The 25,888-nt window shown below is 35.9% G+C and overlaps 1 protein-coding gene across 2 annotated transcripts in view; it reads left to right on the forward strand.

Moving 5' to 3' along the window:
- The first annotated feature begins 6,872 nt into the window (after positions 1 to 6,872).
- The window catches only part of LOC116175175 (protein apterous-like), a 57,571-nt gene continuing 38,555 nt past the window's right edge, over positions 6,873 to 25,888 (forward strand). For both annotated transcript variants that reach the window (XM_031493294.1, XM_031493296.1), the window contains exon 1: positions 6,873 to 7,433. In XM_031493294.1, the coding sequence (XP_031349154.1) occupies positions 7,386 to 7,433 (48 nt within the window). In that variant the 5' untranslated portion in view covers positions 6,873 to 7,385. The remainder of the gene's footprint in view (positions 7,434 to 25,888) is intronic.

Raw genomic sequence — 25,888 nt, forward strand, 5'->3', positions numbered from 1 at the left:
GGAAATCCGGGCAAAGTAAATGAAAAATCTTGACGTACTAATTAGAGCCTATATTTTTCAAAATGTAAAAATAATTAAGGTGCATTGTTTCATTTCTCACGCTTACTGATTAAATGCAAATAGCTTCGCAATTTTGGTAATTATGGAAGTTCATACATTTTCATTTTTGTGCTCGTTACTAAATTTGGATACGATCACACAATCGCGCAATTTTCCTTAATTAATTAATGCATCATGCAGTACTAGTCAACCATACCAGTATAACTGTAGAAAATTCGGTGTGAACCATGCGAATATTAATACAAATAATCTCTTAATCATTTATAATGTAAATGACAGGTGGTTATTTCGGCAGAAAATCTGAAGATGCATAGCAAGTCGTCCGTGATATTAGCGGTGTGAACGACTTGTTTAAAAATGATTAATAACGCGACATTATTTGTCTATTATTTACTTGCACACTAAACTTACAATAGTCCATGAGAGTCTTCTAATTGAAGTGACGTTTAATCAATCTTTCATCGGGAGACCCAAAAAGTATAGGTATTTAGCCGGTGCCAAGATCTTTAAAATTTCACAAACTTATCTGTTGGGCACTCGCACCAAGATCAAGGAATCGACGAAGCAGAAGTTATGAAGTGACAGGTGTCAATTCTGTTTAACTGTTAACAGTTTTTAGAAAGGTTGGATCTATGAGAGAAGAGTGGCTATAACTATGAAGGGCAGATGACGCTCGTGCCACATTGTTTGTCAATTTGCTGCACCAGATTATTTACTTTGCTTTTGTTGTGGCTGTGTTGTTCGAAAGGTTTAAAGAATTTCTTTCCGACCTAGAGAATGGGACTGAATGGTCGAATTAAGGTGTGTTTTTGTGTAACGTGAATGAAAGAATTAACGCATTTTTCTCAAGTGCAGGATATTATCGGAGGACCCCTAGCGATTGGCAAATATTCTGTATCTCACCCGTTGTATTTTAGTATTCCTTTTGGTAAGATTTTATCGACATTATTCTATTTATTCGGTTACTACCTTTACGGTTGCACTTTCACAATTTTCAGTAGTGGAACCATGGTATAAGCCGGAGCATCAGTGCAAGACAATGGTGCCTCCTCTCCCCTACCCATCCTTATGAGATTGAGTTTATTCGATACATAAAACCTTTTTTCTCCAACCACCTGAATAAGACGCTATTTTGTTGACAGTGTTCGGTACGTAAAATTGACGTTTTGCGGATTAATCGCTTTCACCATGGCAACTGTACAAAAAGTAGATAGGTACTTTTGGTCCTAGTACTCCTAGTACCAAAAAGAAATTGACCTTGAAAGTTGACCAATTAAAAAATTACAATCACGGAGATATGTCACATTGACATCGTTTTACATTGCAGGTTATATTATTTCTATACATACAAATCAAATATTTTTGCATATTCAATGCAAAAATGTTACCTATACGTATGTACAACATGTATTGAAAATGATTTACGCTCGTTATTTTTATTTAAACCATGTGTAACGTAATTTACATATTCGATGAACGTAATTTTACAACCCGCGCGTAACGCCATCTACTTCAAACCCATTGCACTATTATCTGTCATTTTGAATTCAAAATTTGAAAAAGTTAATTGCAATTAATTTTAATTAAAAAACTGTATGGTAAGTTTTTTATTTCAATACAAAATATAACAATATTAATTGTGTATACAATAGAAATGACTGAAACTGATAGCGACATGGATTGCACTCCGCCAGAGATTATAGAAACGGCAGAACATGCTACCTCAAGAATTGGTCCCTACAAAGTCGCGAGAGGTGAGAAGTAAGAAGTAAGAACGAATAGGTTATAAGTTAACCTAAAAACTAGAGTGGCATGACACGTGAGGACAAGAAAGCAGTTCTTATACTAGTAGTGAAACTGTGACTGAATCTAAATTCGAATATAATTTGAAGTAAAGTAAAGCAACTATCTTCCTCGTCCCGAAAACTGACATTTTTTGTACTAATGAAACAAATAACTATTTATAGTAAACAGTAGTTGACGAAAATTATTTTTATTTTCTTAAATGACAGTCTATCTCCATTCTGTGCTCATTTTATAGAAATGCCTTTTCACACATTCATTACAGTACAAAGAATTCTTGAAAGATTCCTCAAATGATCTAGGAACAAAAAATTTTAAATACCTTGCTGCAGTTTGGCCTTTTATCTCCTAATTTAAAAATCAAAACCTGGTATGATTGATGTCGAATAAATACGCACATATATAAATATATAAAATTAATTAATTGAATATAGTAAAAAAAATAAAGTGTATACAATTCCATTTTCTTTTACATCTTCCTTGTTTTAAAAATATTAGTTTGGTTCTTAAAAAAATCTCCTATCTCATGATTACGTATCAATGCTAGATTTGTCCCTTATATACAAATTTATTTTTTATACATAATAGATTCATAGTACACCTTTTAATGCTAAACAAAATTTGAACCCAACCAAAGGAATAGTATCACTGAAATTAAATACAAATTCCCAACTAATAAAAAATATCCAATTATTATCAAAAAGTGCATTACAAATTTGATTCATGCAATTGATTTACAAAGGGCAGTTCCTTATTAGGAAGATTATGATTACGTTAAATAAAATTCATAAAGAAATTCCAAAAAATATCCGACCTTAATACAATACAAATATTTAAAATAACGTAGAGTTAAGGTGTTTAGTTCAGGTTACAATAATTAATATCATCCTCCCTTGGAAAAAACAGCTTCAACTTAGAAATATGGAGAATAGATCGCTTCATGATGATACAGCAGAACTTTTTGTACCGCCCTGATGGTAATATCGGCTTCTTGTTGAATAGAAATGTCAATATCGTGTATTAAAGTATTAATTTTAGGCGAAATTGTCTCAAGAAAAAGTTGTAGGGAATGAAAAAATTAACAACTTTGTTCGCTTAACCTCAAATTTTCCGAGTAAAAGAGAAAAACTGTTTTTTGTCGCTTTCTATTTTTATTTTTGCGAAAAAAAAAGTCGCAGGGGTCTGAAATTTGGAGGAAACATTTTTATGGCATAAAACAAGACAATTTTTCTGAGCCGTTTCCGAGATATTCACGATTTTCGTAAAAACCACCTCTTTTTCAGGGGGGTTAAAAATCTATTTTTTTTTATCGTACAGAGCTGCGTGAGGTGGCAACATTTTTGGAAAGACATAATTTCATAATCAAAAAAAATATCATCCCGATAGAAATTTTCGAGAAAATCGCCAAAAGCGGTAAAAACTTTTTGTTCAGTATATTCAGTGTGTCCCAGGTAGAACGCACCATATTTTTTCGCGAACGATTCACCAGGCTTTTGAAATTTTCATTTAAAGTAGGTGGGCGCTATGGCACTGGGCCGCAAGACAGACATTAGGACGCGAACATTGGACCGCGGACAATGGGACGCGGACATTAGGAGGAAACGGACATTGGGAGTTGGTCCCAGTTTGGGAGGCGGAAGACGCAGACGCATTGGCACGCGGATATTGGGATGCGGACATTAGAACGCAAGCATCATGTAGGTCACCTTCAGTAAAAGGTATATAATTAAATTAAAAACCAATGTTATTTTATTTATTTCATCTGTATATGCGCTATAACGTCTCGTCTTAGCCTATACAGGGTGTTTCATAATTGAATGTCAATATTTAAGGGGGCGATTTTTGGGTCCACTTTAAAAGAAAACTTCGTATGAACCTATGTCCTAAACGTCTTAATTTTTGAGATACATGGTGGTCAAGTTTTCAAAAATAAATCATTTAGTATTATTAATATTTGTAATAGCACTTTAGATATTTTAATAAAATTTGGCATGTATGTACTATGTATTCAGAGGCATTTTTTAACGTGCCACATTTTTTTTATTTTCAACCAGTGGCGTTCGTACGGAATTTCATATGCCCATTTTGGCAGACATTGATGGTATGCCACTGATTTCTCTGAAAATAAAAATTATTCTTGAAATCCCCAATTATTTCTAAGCAAATTTGATCCCTTTGGTTTTTTTCAATCCGATGTGAAAACTTTTTACTTGTTTTCTAAATTGTCCACACTTATGGAATGTTGCTCTATGTTGTTCTAGCACCACGCTGTTTGGTATCTGTATTTTCCATGGTGAGCAAATACAAATTACAAGTCACACGTCACTTGTAAAGTCACAACGCGTCTAATCGGTTAAACTCTTAGATTAGGAAAGAGTATGGATACTACGTGTGCCGTACAGCCCGTGTATGAATCGTGTTACCTTTTTAAGCAAGCCGGTCATTATGTATGTGGCACAAATGTCATTTAAGTAACATGGTTTTTTATGAGTTTTTGCGCTTAAATTAAGAGGAAATGCACAGAAAACAACTTTAAATCATAGTGAATTGTGCAGATTGTGGATGCAAAAGCCGGAGTGAGAAAGAGAAACCGGGAATTTCATTTCAGACGTAAATATTGAAAATGTGCCTAATGCCGTTACAATATATTTTCCTATTTTTCATCATAAAGCTTTTTCTTTGAATATTCTTCTTTTAATATGTTAAAATTCATAGCTTAATGAACGACTAGACTTAATTTCCTACAAGAGAACCAATCCCATGCATTCAAATTTTGATAACAAACGTCTTCAAGGACGGAATTATTCAATAAACTCCATAGGCGTAGTCAATAGCACTCCGCGTTTTTCAAAGAGAAATTTGGTACGGCAACAGCGTTTACGTGAAAAATCAAACAGAAAACAATGAAGATTCATATTTTATTACAGTCTCTGGAGGGACAGTTAGTTTGACAGGCATTCCCGAAAAAAGAAAAGAGGAAGTTTCGTTTATACCCGTGTCTGATTAATAAATAACGCAACGCACGAATTTCATTCGCATGTTCCACGTGCTTTATTATTAGTTAAAAGTAGTTTCTTTTTTAGGTACTTCTGCTATTTATCTGCAATTTACGGATGCTACGCCACTGGCCAATTTCATTATGTGGCAGTCGGCAGATCGTAACACTATCGCTTGCGAATTATGCGTCCATATTCTTTCCTTGTCTAAGGTTAAACTTAAATCAAAAATATACCCATACAATTAAAAAGTTTAAACAGTTGTCAATTTAGGTGGTAAGAGATCAGTAGGTCTAATGCGTTTAATTTTAGGCCCAGTGAGTGACAACACTCTGTTACTAGGTATAAGTTCTGACTAGTTCGTAGCAATTTGACGAAGTGCAGGTATATAAATATTAGCAATATTGCTCAAGTTAGTAGATAGAGAATGACAAATTTGTTATCATTGCTCATAATATTGCTAGAATTTTGTGTGAGCAATCTTGCAAACTTGTTAGTTACAGAATTAGGCTGAATATCATGCAGCCAAAAAGATTTTCTGTTTAAAATCGTGCGTCGAGTTGAAATAATCAAGGGATCAAATCTGCTCATCCTTCGTACTTCGAATTTTGGAACTTTTTCAATAAAACATTAAGAAAACTACTTAAGTAAAAAAGAATTATTTATGACTACTAATTCTGTTGACGAGTTTTTATTTTTTTAAGCGAAAACCGTGCGCATCGGATTGAAAAAATAAAGGGACCAAACATGCTTATAAATGATTGGGGATTTCAATAATAATTTTTATTTTCAGAGAAATCAGTGGCGTACCATCCATGTCTGCCAAAATGGGCATGTGGCATTCTGTACGAACGCCACTTGTATGAAAATTAAAAAAATGCGGTAGGTACGTTAAAAAATGCCTCTGGATACATTACCTAGGTACATGTCAAATTTCATTAAAATATCTAAAGTGGTGTTACAGATATTAATAATATCGAAATCGAGATCTAAATGATTTATTTTTGAAAACTTTACCACCCTGAATTGAGTTAGGTAGATACTTGAGCCACTTGAGGACTGTATGAATATTATTCCAAATAACATAAATTATTACTTTCATTTGTGCGAGTAGGTAATTTCAGCTCTTGTTTTCAACAAACTATAGTGAGTTGGTGTTCAATCTTAGGTACCTGTAGGTAATGGTACCTATCTGTACCTATAGAAACATTTTAATTTTAATATAATTCATTGAGATATACAGATACACCCCTGGAACATATAATATAAACGTATAGGATCGAGCTCTGTAGAAACTTATAGCGCTATACCCACTTTGTTCAATTAATCGACCAATTCTACAACAACTGTCAGAAACTGTTTATAGGTGTAGGTAATAGTTACCATTCTTAAATAGTTACCCACCCAAATAGTGTAAGGGCAGTATCTGTGACGTTAAATTATACGTTACCTTAACATTGATTTTTCGTAGTGATGCTCCTTAGGTAAGTATTAAACAATTCAAACTGTTGATGCGATTGTAAAAATTCTATCTTTCTACAAGATTATTGTGTTTCTAAAATTGAATTAGGTACACAATTTTATTTCAGGATTTACTACAAAAACGTCAGGGGTGCCAATGAGAATTTCACCATAACAGAATTTTATCAATCAATTCTGGAAATTTGAAAAGTAATATAAGTTTAATTCATATCGATAGGTACCCTTTGTTTTAAATCTGACATTCGAGTTAATAAAAAATGAGAAATTGCATGAAATAAAGTCGCCATTTCTTTTGATTTGTGAAGTGTTTTATGATTAAAATTCGTCTCCTATTTATAGCGTTGCTTTATGGGACTGTCCCTCGTAGGAGCGTTACTGTTTAAATACTCACAGGCATATTATTATAGGTATTGATAAAAGATAGTCCTTTCCACAATTCTGCCACTGGCGTAGGTAAAGCCCCTCTTCAAAAGGAGGAGTTTAGAATGAACCTTGCGCTTTTATGTGCGCACGGTTAGCAGCCTTGTACGGTCTGCCGTACTGCGCGGTTGCAAGCGTGTGTGTGCCATGCGCGCGAAGTTCAATATGCAATATCTACATGTGCACCGTGTTTTGGTCTATTTGTTTATATAGATAATAATAAGTGTCAAAATTTGTGTGCGGAAGCTTCCCGTTCAAAAGTCTCCACTTAGTGAATCTGTCCAAAGGACGACCTTTAGGTACCTATTTGCAAGACTGTTACGCAAAATTTCAATCGGGACCAGTACTCAAAAAGTGATTGTAGCACTCAGTAAACAAGAGGTGCTTAGTTAAGCTTAAAATAAGTGCATGAACTTTGAATACTGAACTTTTCCAGTGAACTGTAACAGTGATAGTGCGTGCCAAGAAAAAAGAAAAGATTAAAAAAGTAACAATCACTTACAAAATAGAAAAGAGAAAAACCTGACACTGTTTGTGTTTAAGAGATTTGTGTTGTGCTACCGTCGGCCGGCCGCCTTAAAATTAAATAGGTCCGGCGATTTCTTGTGGTGATTTTTACTGCAGATGGGAGTGTTCCAAGAAGCGAACACTCGCACGCCCGGGATGCATTGGGTAAGTCAAAAATATTTCGAGTAATAAAATTTAACAATAAAAGTCAACGTATCACGACCAAAATTGGAGAAACGTGAGAAGCGCGCGGCGCGCCGTTTTAAATTTATGGCGCTCATTCTTACGTTTTCGTGAATTCTTCTTGTAGCGCGCGTTCATATATGTGAGTCATTATACAATATCAAATTAAGAGGACCTTCCCACACATCAACATCTCAATTATTCCAACCGTGGAATTCGAGAAAAATTGATGCCATTACCGCATCTCTCAAGCAAGCGCTCCCTAATCAGTCCATATTACTACGACGGCACCACAAATGCGTGCCTGCGTGTAAAGAAAACTATAATCCTCTACAAACACAAACAAATCGCCTTCGGCAATCTCGATTAACACATACTTTACACATCACCTTCTGACAGCCACAAAAAATGAAATTATAATCCAAATTCGTGTGTTAAATTAGATTAATTACAAACGGCAGCAATCGATACGATAATTATAGTGAATTAAATATTCGACTACGGCCATAATTACAATAATTACCGGGCCGTAATTAATGTTTAAAAAAATATCCGGCACTAGAAAACCAATTTTTTCTCCCTTCGGCTTCTGTTTTTCTAACGCTGCGCCTTTAATTAAAAATTAAATCGTCAATGACGGCGAAAAGCTTCTAAAGGAAGTTTACCATTAAATAAATTCCAGTTTTTCTAGATTTTGTACACATTGTTACACGATTTAGGTTTTTGCGTAAGGAAAAAATTACGGAAATTAGGTGTATACCGGCGGTGGTCTAACGGGAATTTGACAATTTAAGTCTTTCTCGTTCTAATTGAGTCCTAATAATTTCGGTTATTTTCGGAGTTTTTTTTATTAAAGTTCAATTTTTGAGATTTTTGCTTACCCTGTATAGTACCTATCTTCCCATATTTTTGTTTGTTTGAGGTTTTTACTTGAATATCTCAGAAATACGGTACTCTTTCATTTAGCTATACATTAGCTAGTTTCCCTTCAAAGTTCGATCTAAAAAGCCCTCAATACATTGCGCTTCAACTGTGTCTTTTTGTGCAAAATTGTGCCTAACATTCCGCAATTTGTGCGTCACTGCTGAGACACAGAAAGTTATCGCAATACGAGAACGAAGGGTTTCAATCGCGATCCAAGCTCATGGCTTGAATTGTGCTAGTTTTCCGATTCGCAAGAAATCCTAGCTCCCTCTCCCCTAATTTTAAGTGGTTTTGAGTGAATAATTTTGAACTTGTCAAGTCGGTATTAAGTAATGAAGAAAAACAAAATGTTTACTCCCTGATGTTCAATTGTGTAAATACCTATACCTACCTTATATTTACACAATTGAACATCACAGGGAATAAAAATTTTGTTTTGCCATCGCATTTTAAATCAAATTTAAGGGAGACTATACCTAAGTTCAGCAGTCCTCCAGAGATATATCTTCAGTTTTGCTTTTATTTCGCGGAATTTCATTTTTTATTGATTTTCTGGATTTATTCAAAATCCCCTATCATAAAGATTTTGAGATTTTGCAAATTTATTTTTAAAAATGTAGCTTGTAATCTGCAGACTTTGGCTAAGAGCTCGTATAGAGGAACGCTTGTAAAAAGACGAGGAGTGTACATGTACCTATCGGGCTCGTATAGTTAACAACTTTAGGGACGGGGCTACAATATCTGGGGTCGGCGACATCTGGGCGCCATCCCCGAGCGTAAACTTGGAGATTTTTTAGTTTTTTTCTATCTTCTTCTACAGTTTTTCTCCGATTGTTTTCAAATAGGTCTCGTCGGAAAGACGCGCACAACTCCTGCGTGGCGGAATTTTTTTTTCCTAGCGGCGAAATGAAACCACCTTTTGCACGGCGCGCTTCGAGGGGTAGTCGACTTTGGGGGCCCAAAAGTTTCTTAAATCTCGAATCGCGGTTTCCGTTTCTCATGTCGCCAATAGAAGCTCGAGCTATGGGTAGTACCCAAAAATTGAGAAGGTACTATTTTATGCCGGGTTTTTACCGACATCCACCAATATGCGAATTGCGAGTGAACGGGACGTCGGAACTGTATACCGACAATGAGAATGTGTTAACCCCCGATAATGTCTTGCTGATGGTGGAGTTAAAACATCAAACTCTAATTGCGAGTGAACGGGACGTAGGAGGTGGGTACCGACAAAGGGAATATTGTAACCCCCGACGAGATCTTACTGATAGTGGAGTCAAACGCGAATTGCGGGTACACGCGGAAGTGGTAGGCGGGTACCGACAAAGTGAATGTGATAGCCTTCGACAAGATTTTATTGATGATGAAGTCAATACTGGCTAATAAAACACTGATCTGCCATACAAAAATGCGCTGAAGTCCCTTTAATCTCACACGAGGACTTTGATAATTTTTTATAATTTATTTTAAAAATGTGTACCTATACTAGCTATAATGATAGGTTTTCATTTCATAACTTAGACCATTGGCCACAACAAAATTTTTGAACTCAAAAAAGTAGTACTTACCGGGTGAGTTTTTTCCAGTGTATGCGGACCTAGTAAAATAATGGAGGTGGAAACACTTTTGATATTTTTCTTGGTGTTTTATTGTAGAATTCAGGGAATTTTAAGAGTAACAGTAATTATGCCCTTTGAGATGTGCATATACAGTGTCACCGAATTTTTCATATGTAATTTTTGAGTAAAAAGTTCCTTTATATCATTGATGATCGCGTGCTATGGTTCTCTTTTTCAGTAAAAAATTATGACTTTTTCCTTTCTTTATGATTCAATTACGAGGACATACCTACCAATATTGTCAGATGACCAGACCACTTTGGGAAAATGTTCTATAGACACACTACATTTACATTATTTACTGTAGGTATTTTGCCACAATTGTACTCGACATTTACTATCTTTACTGTCATTTATCTCATTTTCTTACTCGGAGTATACGAAAACCGAGACAAAGAACTAAATATCGTGCCTTGTCCTGTCTTTTGGATCTCTATGGACGGAACAACACTCTCAGACTAATGTAGATTTAGTAGGTAAGTACTTAAGTTACTAAAAATATACTTACCTAGGCTCCGATTGAGGAAGTTAAAATAAATTACAACCTCTACATTAGTTAGGTTCAATACATAGTCGTAAAATATGACTTGTCATACAGAAGTACCTAGTTCACTAGACATAATTGTGGAGTTTTTCTTCGTGTATAGGTATAGGTACTTTCAAGTTCTTAATTGTGTCTTTATGTACCGGGTGAATATTTTAAAACCGAACATAGGTAATTAATATGGGATAAACGGTTTTTGCAGATCGTTGCCCTGGTTACTCCCCATGTTAACTTAGAGGGTTTATAACTTAGACCATACAGTACATGGACTGCTAATTGTAACTAAAATATGGTCAAGGACATCGCCTAGGTATGTGAGTTTCAGGGTAAACGAGTCTGTCCGAAGTTGTCCGATTAGACACGATTTGAGACTGTCAACCTATAAATTAACAAACGTCAATTAATTAATCGCGTAGATATGGCAAAAAAAGCAAACCTATTCTTATTTGTGGACGTATAGAAGATAATAAAGAGTATTTAAAGCTTCCCGTACCACGCGGTTACTATAAATCTGCTCTTCATGCGATCCGAGTGGTGTTCATACGACTTTAGTTTACCCTGAGATTCACATACCCACGACTACAGTGCCCTCTATCCGTGACCACCCATTTTGTATTGAAAGCATAGGGCGAATAGCAGTCCATGTACTATATGGTCTAAGGTTTATAATGACACCAAACGAAAGATGATTTTTTTTCTCATCTTGTGATATACGAATTAGTTCATTTTCTGATGCATTTTTCATTATTATTATCGAAAGTTCGGCAATAAATCGAATTAGCAAAATCATGTTAAGCCATGGAAATTTCCTAAAGAATTGAAATAGGCGAGGAAATAGGTTTTCACACAGACGGAATGGGACGCTTTTTAAAATGCACGGAAATCAAATATCGCGTACTAGAGTAAATATTTCCGCTGTAAACGTTGTTTATTATAAATACTTTTTCCTCAGTGAACCGCATTTTACAAAAAAATTAATGCCAGGCGTCATAAACTGATATTGATTTCGACGCTTGAAGCTGCTTTTGGTCTTAACATGATTTTGGTAAGTGGATTTATTGCCGAATTTTTGATAAAATAGTGAGAAAATACACCTGAAAATGAACTAATTCGTATATCATCAGACGAGGAAAAAAATCTTCTTTCGATTGGTGTCATTACTAACCCTCTAAGTTATCATGGGGAGCAACGATCTGCAAAAAACGTTTTTCCCATGTTAATTCCCTATGTTCAGTTTGGGAATATTCACGATTCACCCGGTATAGACATCCCATGTTATTGTAGATCATTTTGGCCTCGATTTTGGTATATACAACTGTTACCTATAACTTTCCCGCCAAAAATTGTGTCTTCGTCTTCTTGGTTGGCCGAGAGCCGTTATGAACCCATTGCATGGACTAATAAGAGGATCCTTGTGGTGAATCCAGTTCGCATCCCCAGCTACAATTGTATAGAAAAAGTCTTCATTTTGAAATTATCTTCGAAGATTTATCGTCTACACGGTTGGGAATCCATCGGGACTCTGATCGTGACACTTTCCTCACACTTTGCACTTCCATAAGGTCTTCCACAGCTGTGGACGAGGCCGTGGATCATCATGAATTAGTCCACTGCTTGCACTACCAGTTTATTTTCTCTACACACTTCCACCTTTCTTTCATGGATATATTCTTTAGGTCATTCCGAGGGACATTCCCTTCTTATAATAAAAATTTCATAATGCTAATTTGTTATGTTTAATATCACATATTTTTGCCTTTCTAAACCGAGTTTTAAACATACTATAAAGTTGGCAAATGTTAAGCGAATGCAATCAAACTTATACAGATGACACTATAAAATGAGAAACTTGACATGAGAAAATTGTCGTAATAGGCTTGGTTTCATCGCTAGGTAGGTAGCATAAAAAAGCTCCTCTCGTATATCGCCGAATGTAAAGCAGTAATTCTCATTGAGAAATTGCAGCGTGACTATAGTTCCAAGTAGCCATGAAATTGCCTATATTAATCTCAGTGGGATGATTTTGACACCATGATGCTATTGCATCTCTTATAACCGGTTTGTGAAACCGTTATCATCAGTTAATGTTTAAACACCTCGTGAAGGGCATTGAGCCATAACCACATACGCACATTCTACTTTTTTTCTTTGAGAACGTATTGCTAAGTCATATGGGCAGACTTTGCTTCAAAGCAACCTTTTTTGGGCAACCCTTGAATTTGAAGAACCACATCATATCTTCACCAGACTACACCTCCCACAATATTTGATGTAGATCATATTAAAATTGTCACGTTGTCCTCGAGGGCAGCCCATGTAACATACGTTTAATAACAATTAGATTAAATTTGGCGCATGTATCGACCGATCTACAAAACAGCAGAGTGCGACATCAACGAAAAATGAAGTTAAAAAAAATCCTATAATTAAATCCGATCTGAACAATTCGAGGGCACACAGAGACGCATAAAAAAAGTTCCATTTTTAATATATTCAGCGGCAGTTTAGTTGATAATGTAAAAAAGTGTTTAATAATTATTCATTATTAAGACCATATAGGCGATCTTTTAGTTTCCCTTTATCGTCGTACATACAAATACATACAAAACTTTATTTTATAGCAGAAGGCAATTTAATTTAGACGTCCAAAATAGCAAACTGAGATTATTCCATCGTTTTCATTGAAACAATATTGTATTCTATTCTGAACTTCATTTTATTTCTTCCGCTGCGTCCCATTTTCGATAATAATGACAGATGTAATTGGAATGCACAATGATTTGTTTAATTTTGTCTACCATTGTCTTTAAAGTGATCACTTTATCTACTCTAACTGTTAAAGAGGCACTTATCCCACTCATTCAAACTGATCTATTTATTTATTCATTTATTGCCCTACAGGTTTATCGTCCAATTACAGGACAAAGTAACAATTAGTGTTCTGATCTGCCACACAAAATCTCTTCAATATCACACAAGGACTTTGTTAATTTTTAGTTAGAAATTTGGTCCTGTACAATAATTTTATTTATGTTAATATGAATTTCGATTTTTCCTACATTTTCGTTCCAATACATGCGATCTTGATTTTCGTAAGAAACATCATAAGACCTCGTTAGCGGAAACGTATAGACTGAAGCCAAGATTACTGGCTTTCTTATATTGATTGCATCGACTATAAACTGGATTTACTTTGTGCTTATACTAAAGATTTCACTAGATTCGGAGCAGCGAGAAGTTTGTTCTTTATTTTGCATAGGATTTTAGGTATATCTTTTACCACGCGCACCTTCGAAGGTAGGTATTGCATTGGCATGACTACCCACTTTTTTGCCGGAAACACATGAAACACCAAAAATCCGAATTATGTCCGTCGGTTTCTCGATCTGTCTGCCTACCTGTACTTTCATTTCCGGTTAAACGGCCTAATCGATTGGAACTAAATTTGGATACACATATTCTTAGACACAAAAGCAAGACCTGCAAAATCATCACGTGAGTATAATACGCTCGGGGATGGTGCACAAATGTTTCCCGCATCGTGTACCCCCGTCCCTAAAGTGAATTACACGGCCCCGGTAGGTGCATGTACTCTGCTCACTAGGTTTATGGGGGCACGGAAGTTTATGGCATAGACCTCTGCTGCTCTGCTTTTTGCCCCAGTTATTCCGAGATTCCCTATCCCTGTCTTTTGTTTTGAACCGTCTGTGTACTAGTGTGTAGAGCCTTTCCTAAATGTGGGCTTATTTTCCAATCATCCCCCCAAGCATGGTGAGTGGCTCCTCGCCTAGTCTTGCTGATATTTTCCTGCTCCCCAACATGGATTTTCTCTAGCCTATTGTTGTGGAGGTGAGGCCTTTGTTTTCAGTGACCGCTTCGATGGCTCCATGCGAGGTGTTATCGAAAGCACGCTCTGTATCCGCAAACGCTCTTTTGACATAAGCACCTTTTCAAGTTTGTATGTTAAACATGTCGATTTGCCTTTTTGATCGGCGTGTTGTTGGGGAAGAAGCGGATGTCTTGCTAGAACCTGATGGCTTCTCATGAATTGGTCTAAGACTTTTTCCATTCTCTTCAACGGCAACGGGCTGCGCAGGTCGATTGAGCGTTCTGGCCCATTTGGTATGAACACCACATTCACCTCCTCACCCGTTTTGGGTATGTAAGATAAACAGATTGTGACTCTGTAGAGCTTACATATAGTTTGCAGTATGTGGCCCAACAGCACATTACACAGTTGGTATGTTCCTAATCTGAAAGTATTTTGGCATATTTAATGTGGCTGATTTGGCTTTTAGGGTTTTAGAACAAAATTTGTGCATAATTACTTACCGAAATGGCAGATATTTGAAAAAAAAAAAACGTCTTAGGCAACTACAACATTAAGGTTATGTCGTGTTCAAGAAAACTGTATGATTGTTTTCGACATGAGTCAATAAATGTCGATCTTGGTATCATTTTGAGAAAAAGATACTGTGCAACCCAAAAAAATTGCGATCGTTTTCCGAAGCAAAATTGGTGCATAAATAACGATTTTAACATGTTAAGCCTTAAGTAATAGGGGCGTATGGGATCGCTTTCCAAATAACATTTATGAAAAAAAAAGGTTTTGGCATCTTTAGGTTACCAAATAGGCACACGGGCTGCTCATGTATCGAACCGATGAAATTGAGTCGACACGTCAAAAAAATTGGTCATAGGCAAAGATAACATTTTTTTTGGGTAACAACCTAATGAAGAGTAAATTCACTGCTTGACCAAAGACCAACAACTAAAAAATTAAGTCTGTACCAGAGTTTCAATTCTAAAAATTAAACCAATTTAAAAAATATGAAGAAAATCAAAAATCAAAATATTTAGCAATTTCAAAAAAGCTGAACATGGTTTTTAATTTAATTGGCGAATGCACTAGTTGCTATGTTAAATAAAATAATATGTAGAGGGAATCAAAAAAGAATTTTTTTTAGTTATCCAAAGAAATGCAAAGTATGGAAGACCATAGACCTGACTCGGAAGAAATGTAATCCTTTGAGAGCCTTTTAGCATTAAAATTACCTCGAAAATAGTCTAAAGATCCGAATTTTTTTCACTCAGACATCATACAAATAAGTGCGAAAGGTCATCGTTTGTAACTTAATCGAATCTTTTGTAAAATGGATTGACTGGAGCTAGCGCTTGGCTACTATAATCTGTAATGAAGGCAAATTCATGACATAATTACATTTCATTTTTTAAGCAGTGCAAGGATTTTCAGAATTTTAAAAAATCAATGCTCGCATACGTCTGTCCGTCTGTCATTGTTCGCTTATATAGATATAGATATAGATCACCGCTAAATTACCTATGTGTAAAAATTGTAATTAACTTATGAATATTATTAACCTAATTGATGTGAAGATTCACATAAATCAATTTTTTCGAATCTCTTTGTATTCGATCCTTTATTGTAATCACAACTGCAGCTCGTTAGCGTTAATGCATTCAATACTTACCAATTGGCAAAAAATTCAATAAAAAGCGCTATCTTCCCGATGTAAGTCTGTGCCTAGGCGCATCAGATCAAAAAACAACCGTTATTGAGTAACGTTTTCAATAAAAATTTTGAAATTGTCATTAGATAATGAAACGTTCGTGCATAGGGTGAGTGCGTGCTCATATATCATTGCACATTATCATTTTGCTCGAGATTTTGCTCCTTTGCGGGACAGAGAAAAGCTTTGGAATGCAATTTTCCCAGTTCGAAGAAAAGTGGAAAACTCGTTACATAAAAGCCGTTTCTAAAAATACATCAGCTATAAACACGCTGAAGTTTATTATCTTCGATTATTTATGTTTTTTGTTAGGGGTCACGAGGGTCCGTCTGCAAGAGATATTTGTCGAATAGGTCAAACCTTTCGACTATTTTAATCGACATGAAACGCTTGGTACCTAAATATTTGTAAATCGTTAGTTACTATGCAAAATTATGCAGAGAGGGGCTTATTTCAACCAAAAAAAGTTTGGAGATTTCTATACACGCATGTTAGGGTCATAAATATAATGTGGTAGATTTAATCTTTTTGAAATTTAATTCACCTCGAAAACATGTGGTAAATTTATATCTCGCGGTGATTTCGCAAAGCACACTTTTAGGGGACGTTTCTTATGTGTACCTATACTCGAAACTGTGGTAATAATAATTATAACGCGTCGCACAAAGACTTCCTTAAGAGAACAGCACCATGCTGTTATGTAAATTAATTTTGTTAGTTTCTTACAGTTCGTGAACCACACAATGTAGATAGCACGCTTTGTGCACATTTGAATTATTTTACTTATTTTGTTGACGCTCCGCCACAATAGAAAACCAAAATATTATACCCAAATTTACATTTAGTTAAGCTCACTTCTAATTGGTGTTGCAGCTCGCATAAATCTTCCTAAAAACTACATTTAAAAAGTAATAATATGTTAGTTATAATTGGATGAGAATTTTCTTCGGATTTCGTAGATTATTCGAAATTTTTTTGTCATGCCAAATGAGTTAACATGCCCCCTAGTCGGCGCAAATTGGTGGGTTTTTGTGGGGGACGTGCGTGAAATGCAAATTTTAACTCTTTTTTTTAAATTCCAGGCGTTATAAGTGTTTTTTTCGCTTGCAATCACGGATTTCGTCCTCACATCGAATAGCTATTTCAAAACCAATTTTCCGCATAAACAGTTGTGTTATTATTCATAAATGATAACATCTGTACCTATAGTCAGTCACCAAATCATTTTCATAACTTGTAGATAATTCCGCTCTTATCTCGTTTTTAATGTTAGTGTTGAACTTTTCTTTCAGGCGATAGCCTTCCTGTATCTGTGCATACCACAGCCACTATTTTTTATCTTTCATCAATTTTCTATTTTATCTACTTAGGATAAGGACTCGTGGAAAATGTTAAAATTATGTAATATCCTACACATTTTAAGCATTTATTTAAACAAAAGTTAACAATAATATCTTAAAACGAATATACATTTAAAAATAGCCCGCGTTATGTAATCTGAATGCTGCAGTTACGCAGGAGTGTCTGATGCACGTAAGTTATGGGCCAGCTTGTATTATTGCATCAAATCATTCTGGAAAATTTAAAGAGAATGTACGTATTCTTGCTGACAGTTCGTTTAATTAATAGCGACAAAACATTTACGCAGCGGGATTCATGTGTTATACATTTGGAGCATAGTCCAGTCAAATTAGACAAAATAAGGGCCAAACCCGGAAATTTGAAAAAACAAGCTGAAAATTGGCGGACATGTGCAGGATAGTGCCAGAACCAATTTCCGAAAAGTCCCAAAAGATCTCGGTTGGGGAACGGACGCCATATTGAAAAAACTACCCCTAAACTCGATTTCTCGAGTTTTGAGCCAAACTAATGAACCAATGGTCTGATTCTCGTTGCTAAGGTGTCAAAATGTTTGTTTTAAAGTGTATTTGGAGTAAAAACATAATTCGGCACATAAAGCAGCTCTTGGAAATTCGAACTTTTTTATGAAAATCACCCCCAACCTGGATTTTTCACGTTTTCGGCATTTGTTGTTTTGTTTGCTCAATCCTAGGATTGGTTGGGCGAAGTCCTCCACCTTTTCCTATCCTGCGCTAATCTTTTCAGTTCTACATAACTACCCTTCCCTACGCCCCTAACTATTTGGTCTATGTGTTTAAGTATCTGTGGTCCTTGCTTGTCCTCTCTGGTCCGGTCTTGCCCTCTGCCGTACTTTCTATAGCTAGTAGTGCTATTCCTCCGTGTCTTAGCACGTTCGCTATCATTGTATCTCGTCTTCTCTGTACGGTTGCCAACATTTCCCTATTTCCCGTACTAGCTCCAAGATTGCTTCGTTTGTTATCCTATCCATCCAGCTAATCCTCATTCTATCCTACTTTTGCCTGCTTATCGTCCAGGTTTCGCACCTGTATGACCTACGCACTCCATTTGTACGTTTTTAGCAATCTTTTCCTAATTCCTATATTTATCTCGGATCTTAGCAGGTCCCACTTTTATTCCAATGCTTTTTTAGCCTGCGCTATCCTGGATTTTATATCTTCCTTGCAACGATTATCTGGTGTAACCTTACTACCTAAATAGCAAAAGGAACGGTTATCTTAGAAAGTGTTCATTTATGTAATACGGAAACTGGTTTCCTCGTCGGCAGCTAAAGGGGCGCTAGAAGTTAAATCACCTTCTGTTTCCAATTCCTAAAAGAAATAAATAAATCTGGAAGCTACGGTTTCTTAGTAACGAAACACCCAAATTTATATCACGTTTCGATACCGTGCGTTCAGGTGTAACGGTTACTTTTGTAAGAGTAGATCGGTGTCTGATTTTTACTCATAGTATAGATTTTCGTCATTGTGTTGTCGTTCGGTCTCAGAATGTTTCCAGTTTAAAACCTGTGTATGGATTGATTATTTTCACGCCGTTTTTTTAGTTATGTGCGAATAGTTGAAAGGATTCAGCTTATTTACATTAATTGTAAAATGAATTTAAATATTTTTTACGTGCAACTGAACCTGACTGCAAATAATAACGAAAAATATAATGAATAAAATAGTATTCATTTAGTTAGTACTCTCAATCTTGTTCTGAACTTTTTTTAACAGAAATTTTGACATTCAGATAGAGAAGGTCAAGAAGAACGATTACAAACATCAATACTAATTATCCGAAGCTTTATTTAACAACAGTAGCCGGAAAAGAGAGAAACCCATGATGGGGGTGGTTTTTTTAAAAAAGGTCACATTTGCAAGGGCATCGTATTATACAAAATAATTATTTCACTCAAAACAAACGTCAAAACAACCATTTTGACACCTTGACGACGAAATTTGGACCATCCGTTCATTTGTTATGCTCAAAAATCGGAAAATCAAATTTAGGGGTATTTTTTTCAAGATGGCGTCCGTTCCCCAACCGGGATCTTTTGGGACTTTTCAGGATTTAGTTCTTGCACCATCCTCACCAAGTATGCCAATTTTCAGCTTGTTTTTTCGAATTTCTGGGTCAATGTCTACTTTTACTGGACTAGCAGTTTCATTTGCTAATCAGTTTTCAATAGCAAAATTACAAACGAGATTACAAATAACTGCTGATAATACCAAAGTAATATAATTTAAGCAGGAACCAACTAAGTAGACGGAGAAATGGTAGCCTCAGGTGTCATCATGAAGTAGGAACGCTTTGTCATTGCTTCGAATTCAAGAAATTACCACGAAGAGGTTAGTTCCCATGTATAATTGATAACACAGATTACACCTTTTTTTTGTTAGAGATATTTAGGAGTCTTTTGATAGGCTTCCTCTAGTCCTCGTCCCATTCCGGACTCTGTCTGGTAACTTGAAAGAGGGCCGTATCCTGTTGCCCACGTGTCGGCTTCCTTCTTTTAAATTCTCTTCAAATACTCGCTATATCTCGTGAACGGTCTCAGCAAATAACCCAGTTCACCGTGGCTCTCCTCACCGAGTCCATTCAAAAGCGGAATCAGCGTGTGTCTATTGCTCTTCCCAGCAATCTCTCCCTCTCCCATCTTTCGACGTTCTCCTTCATCTTGTCTAGTCGAGAAGCGACTGCGCAACTCGAAAACAAAAAATCAAAACGCCAAAACTAATTGAAACCCCATGGCACATTATCGCCAAGTAACAAATCTGTGTGTCCCTCGGAGGATCGATTAAACCATCATAAATAATTAAAACACAAGAAATGGGAGGAAACTGAAATTTAATTCAAAAGTTAAAACATTCAAATCAAAATTTAAATAAAAGTTGCCCTCTCTTAACTGAGTGTAGCTCTAGGGACCTAGAGAGTAGCTACTGAAAAACGTGGAAATGGAAATCTGCTCACTTACTCTCTTACTTCTTTTAGAATTACATTAAAGTAGTTTTCAACCGAAACGACAAACTTTGGAAAATTTTATTTCCCTCATAATCATGATATAACGTTGATATTTAAAATACGATGGTAAATAATATAAATATTCGGGATGATAAGATAGTGGCAAAATACCATTGTCATTATAAACTCCAAAGGGGGGAACATGATCATAATGAGCATAATTTGTACTCGTGGATAAGGGGGGTGGGGGCGGAAGAAGTGCTAATATAACATTCAATTTTACTTGGATTCCGGATCAAGTGAAGGTACTTCGAGAAATGAGTTCCATAGCGAGGTGCAAATCATTTATAATTAAAATAGAATTATAAACATAGGCTCTAAATTAAACATGAACAAAGCAATCTCGAAGGTTTAATTTTATGGACCCTAATCAAGACCATTTGAAATTACGGGGCTTTCTTTCGGTTAGACAACATTTTTGAATAGAGAAGTCAAGCAACTCACTAATAGACCAGGGAAATTAGAACGATTTTACCGGAAAGCTGTAAATTTTTGCAAACAGCTCGCATCGAAATGCGGTTTTCAGAAAAGTACGAAGAAAAATGTCATCCCCGGGGAACCTCGAGTGCAGGTCTGGACTCTGCGACGGCGAAAGCCCCCGAGTAATGATTTTCGAACAATTTTTCGGCACGGTTAATTTTTCACTCCGCAACACCCCCGTATCGCCACCCCTGAGCATCTCTGGCCAATTTTAAGGGCAGATATGGACTCGGCGACCGCGAAAACTCCAGAGTAATGGTTTCCGAACAATTTCTCGGTAAGGTTAATACCCTAGTGCATCCCCCGGAACCACGTGGCGCCGCGTCTATGTATCCCCGGGAAATTTTGAGGATATATCTCGATTTGGCGACCACGAAAATCTCCGAGCGACGATTTCCAAGCGATTTCTATATCTTTTTACAATTTTGCAAATAATGATTACATTTTTTGCACTCCTGACGCAACTTTCAAAAATTGGCACCAAGAAAAATCTTGACGACTGGGGAATGTTAACTTTCTTATTTTTCCAGATATATTTTTTAAATTTTAACCAAAGATTCTTGTAGTAAATACAAACATATCGCATGTTGTAAAAATCAGATGTGCGCATGCGGAATGTCAACTTTTTTGTTGTGACCCACCAACGGATTTAGAATTAAACGGAGAATTAGTTTTAACCCTCTCTCTCCCCGGCGACACCGAATTCGCTCGGGACTTTATTACACAATCATTAGGGGATGTTCAACCACACATTTCCGGAAAAATGGGAACTCTATGAATTATTTTTTCTATATTTCCTAGACTGATTGCGGTATAAATGCAGTACGGTTCCAAATTAAATTTAAAGAAATGCTGAAAACATATGGTATTATTTACGAACGTAACTTGAAAAGATCAAAAAGACAAAAGTCCCTGCTCGGGCGCCAAATTTATATGCGACGTGCTTTAAAATTATACGGAAAATTAATAAAAATATAATTTTATTAAGGGAAAAAAAGCAGAATTACTCAACTCAACGGTCAACTCCGGCGCCAGCAAGGGATGCTGCTGCAACCTTTTCCCTGGTCAAGGAGGTCGAGGGTAGGGATGGTTTGGGGATCGGTCTCGGAAGCCTCAAACAAACTTTAACTCATATAGATCGTATCAAATAAAGAGTGAAGTGTTTATAAGGGCATAGATGTTTAAAAGTTGAATGTTCTACTGTACAGGGTGTCCCATTAATAATGGTCACATGCCATATCTATGGAACCGTTAACTGCACCGCTTAGGGAAAAAAATTTTGTTAACAAAAGGGGCCAATAGAAATCGCTGGAAATTATTTTCAACTTTCTAGCTTCACCGCTAGAAGGCGTACGATTCATGGTTAAGTAGAAGAATGACTTTTTTTTCTAAAATATACCCAACAAACATACATAGAAAATACATGCATAACAATTTTGTATCAATTTTGCATCATTTTGATGAATAGAGTTTTTGAGATTTTGATGAGTGATAGAGGGCGCGATGTGATATTAAAATAAACTTTGCAGTTTTTTTTGAAAATTTATCTTGGCCCCTTTTGTTAACACAATTTTTTTTCCCAAAGCGGTGCAATTAACGGTTCCATAGATATGGCTTGTGACCATTATTAATGAGACACCCTGTATAATGCATCAAATGAAGTTGTGTGACGTGCGATATTTACTGTTTTATCACAAATAAAAACACAAGCTTTCAATGCTGATTGTCTCATTACTCTGTTAATTTATTGATTGACCTGGTCTAGTTCCATGGGATTTCAGTTTGTCAAATGCAGGAAAACAGGTATTTATTTAATAAAGTCGTAGAGTGGTAGTCACATCCATTGATATTTTGTATCTAATTGTTTGTATGGTTAGTGTCAGAATGTCAAGTAAGGACAATTTTTAGCGCATTTTTTAAGATTAAAAAAAATTTGCTATTGTTTGCGTTTTGTCCGCCCGTCCGTCCGGACCCACTTCTACCGTTTTGAACTACTTCTAGGGGAATGGTCCTAGAATCCTGGAATTTTTTGCAGTAGGTAGCCTATACCTTGAAGGTGTGCTAGACGGCCATCAAATTTCGCTATCTAAAAGTATTATTTCCTGAGATGCTGTATTTGAAAGTAAAATGTGCATAACTTTTACATACGACAAAGGTCTCAACGAAAGGAATTAATTTGTACCCACCATAGCCCTCCTCCTCGGTCTCTTGTCGTGATCGAGTGTCGGAAGAAGGTACTCACAAAGGGCGATTGAAACGTCTGCAAGAAATATATTCATTGGTGATGTCAAAACAAAAGCTATTTCGGTTTAAAAAATGCGCTTTATCTGCACAAGACATGTGCACAATTTATATTACTTGTTTTAATTTCGATATGTTGTTAGAATTTTTTTTTAAATAATTGTGGAATATCATGCAAGGAGGCTCGTGATTGTTATCATCATTTGGCAATCCATGTCTTGTCGGTTTCACATATTGTTGGAAATTGGGATTAGTAATAATATAACACTTTATAGTGCATTTTGGCCTTGCACTGTTATAATCCTTTAGGAAATTTATTGTTTCCTTGAAACTTCAGAAGATTGTTAAAAACACAAGAATGGACCTTCTTTGTTTTGCTACAAATAACAAATTGTAAAATCACATTCTGGACTGCTGATGAATTTTCTGTTAAGATGACTGTGATCTTTAATAGGGGAAGGGGACAAAATGAGCATTCACTAAACGGGACGTCAAAATGTTTGAAATATCAGAATAAGAACAACCTTATAATTGTACGAAATGACTTACATTAATTCGTTTAATTACTATAATTAGTTCAACAGTTTTGATTATCTCTGACATTAAGCGATAATACTATAAATTAAAAAAAAAGCTCATTAGTATTCACGCCCCGCTACCAAAAAACTATTATAGTTTGATTCTCGTCGAAATTTACAACCGGAAGCGGATTATATTGAAAACGGAAAATTAACGACTATTACCACAATGTAACAAACTCTTCGGTAACAAAATAATCTGCTCAATTTTACAGTTTCCTTAATAATTAAGAATCTAAACCGTACAATTAAATATCATTAGAGACGGTAGATATAATAATTTAATAGCTACACGGTGCTCATGAATCCCATTAACGTAATCTCGAAAAAAATCTCGATAGGATAAAAATAAAAAAAAAGGAAACATCACAATGCAAATTATTCGGAAGCGGGCGAGAGTTAAAAAATATTTATAAATGTCGGTATACTTTCTGGCAATGCCAAAAACTGGATGGTTACCTAAAATATAACTCTTAAATAAATTATTCTGGCAGTCATTTGTCTACGAATACGACGAGTACAGGGGATATCCTGGCACTTTACGGTGGACCCGGTAATTAACGATCTTAAACAGACATTTTTCAAAGCCGAGCTACATAATATTTCACATAATAAATTTGGGGAGTGTCAAACGCGAAGCCTTATTTATATACTCGACTTCGTTTGAGATTGGATGGTGTTGGGTTTGCATAGAATTTGTAGCGTCAATGACATAAATCAAATAACGCTTTTAACGTTTCAGATGAAAGAAACGCTTATAAATAAATTACATTCGCTAAATTCGAATTTCGCGTCGCGAGGTTCCCAAGAAGCGCTAGGTATATCCATAGCGTTGATGAGATTTTTTTACAAATTTGGGAGAACAAGAATTGATGTTAGTAGGTTATCATAACCCTTTTGCATAACTTTATCAGTGAAATAAGCATAGGGTGTAAGATTGGGGACTACTGTATCCTTTTTCGAATAGTCACAACTTTTGTTGCTATTGAGGCCAGAGAAATTTTTAACATTTCTTGGAAGATTTTGTAACATAGTGGGCGAGATAAAGTTTTGAAAAACGTCATATGAGATGAAAATTGTTTGGGGAAATTCTGGGGGAAATACGAGGAGGTGGCAATCAAATTGGAGGCCAGATTTATTAAGTAACATATAGCCGTCTCGGTAGCTATTCAGGGTGGCGCATCGATAAGGAGTTGAGCTATTTTCCAAACGCGTCCAACCTCCGCCCCAACGAAAATCTCGAATTTTTATTAATTTGAGAAATTTAGCAGTTAACCGCCTCCAAAATTCCAAATTTTCAATTCACACCTGATGTAATTTCGGGAACGAAATAGAAGAATTTAACTTGCGAACTCTTATCTAGGGCGTAATTTGGACTCGATTAATCACAAAACCAACAATTTACAGATAAACAAATTTATTCGACATAAACCAATCTGGTCAAACAAACCACCACCAAAGGAAATGGAATCGAGCTGGAAGCCGGATTATTGAAATCCATATTACCCCAAAAACGACCTGCTTTCCTGCTGGCGGCCCTAGATTTTGAACATATTTAAAGTGTCCGCCAAAATTAAGGAAATATAATCACCAAGAATAACAAGGAAATACAAAATATTAAAGAAATGTGGAGTATCCTTTACTACGAAATAAACTGCAAAGGTCGTAAATCAATACTAAGCACATTGGTGGCAATATTGACATGTAACTTAATTGATATAGCTTAAGGAATCTATATCTGTGATATAAACACAATGTAAACGCTTACAATAAACATTATCAGTTAACAATCGTCGAACTGTCGGTAACGTACCGGGTTTGAGATATACAATCTGGCTCGAAGGACCAAATGTAGCGTTAGGGTTGTAAACCCTAATACCCACCAAAGCAAAGCTTACACGAGATAAAATTCGGTCGGGGATTATCTTATATCTCAAACCCGGTATGTTACCGACAGTTGGATTATTATTAACTGATGTTTATTGTAAGCGTTTACTAGCTATTTATATCACAGATTTTACTTCCTTAACCTACGTCAATGTCGCAAATGCTGATGCGTCGACCTTGACTAGCTTGTTTGATTATCTTGCGTTTTGCATTTCTTTGTTTTTCCTGAGAACAGTTCTTTCTTAAGCTG

This window comes from Photinus pyralis, unplaced genomic scaffold, assembly GCF_008802855.1.
Source record: "Photinus pyralis isolate 1611_PpyrPB1 unplaced genomic scaffold, Ppyr1.3 Ppyr1.4_LG6, whole genome shotgun sequence".
NCBI lineage: Eukaryota > Metazoa > Arthropoda > Insecta > Coleoptera > Lampyridae > Photinus > Photinus pyralis.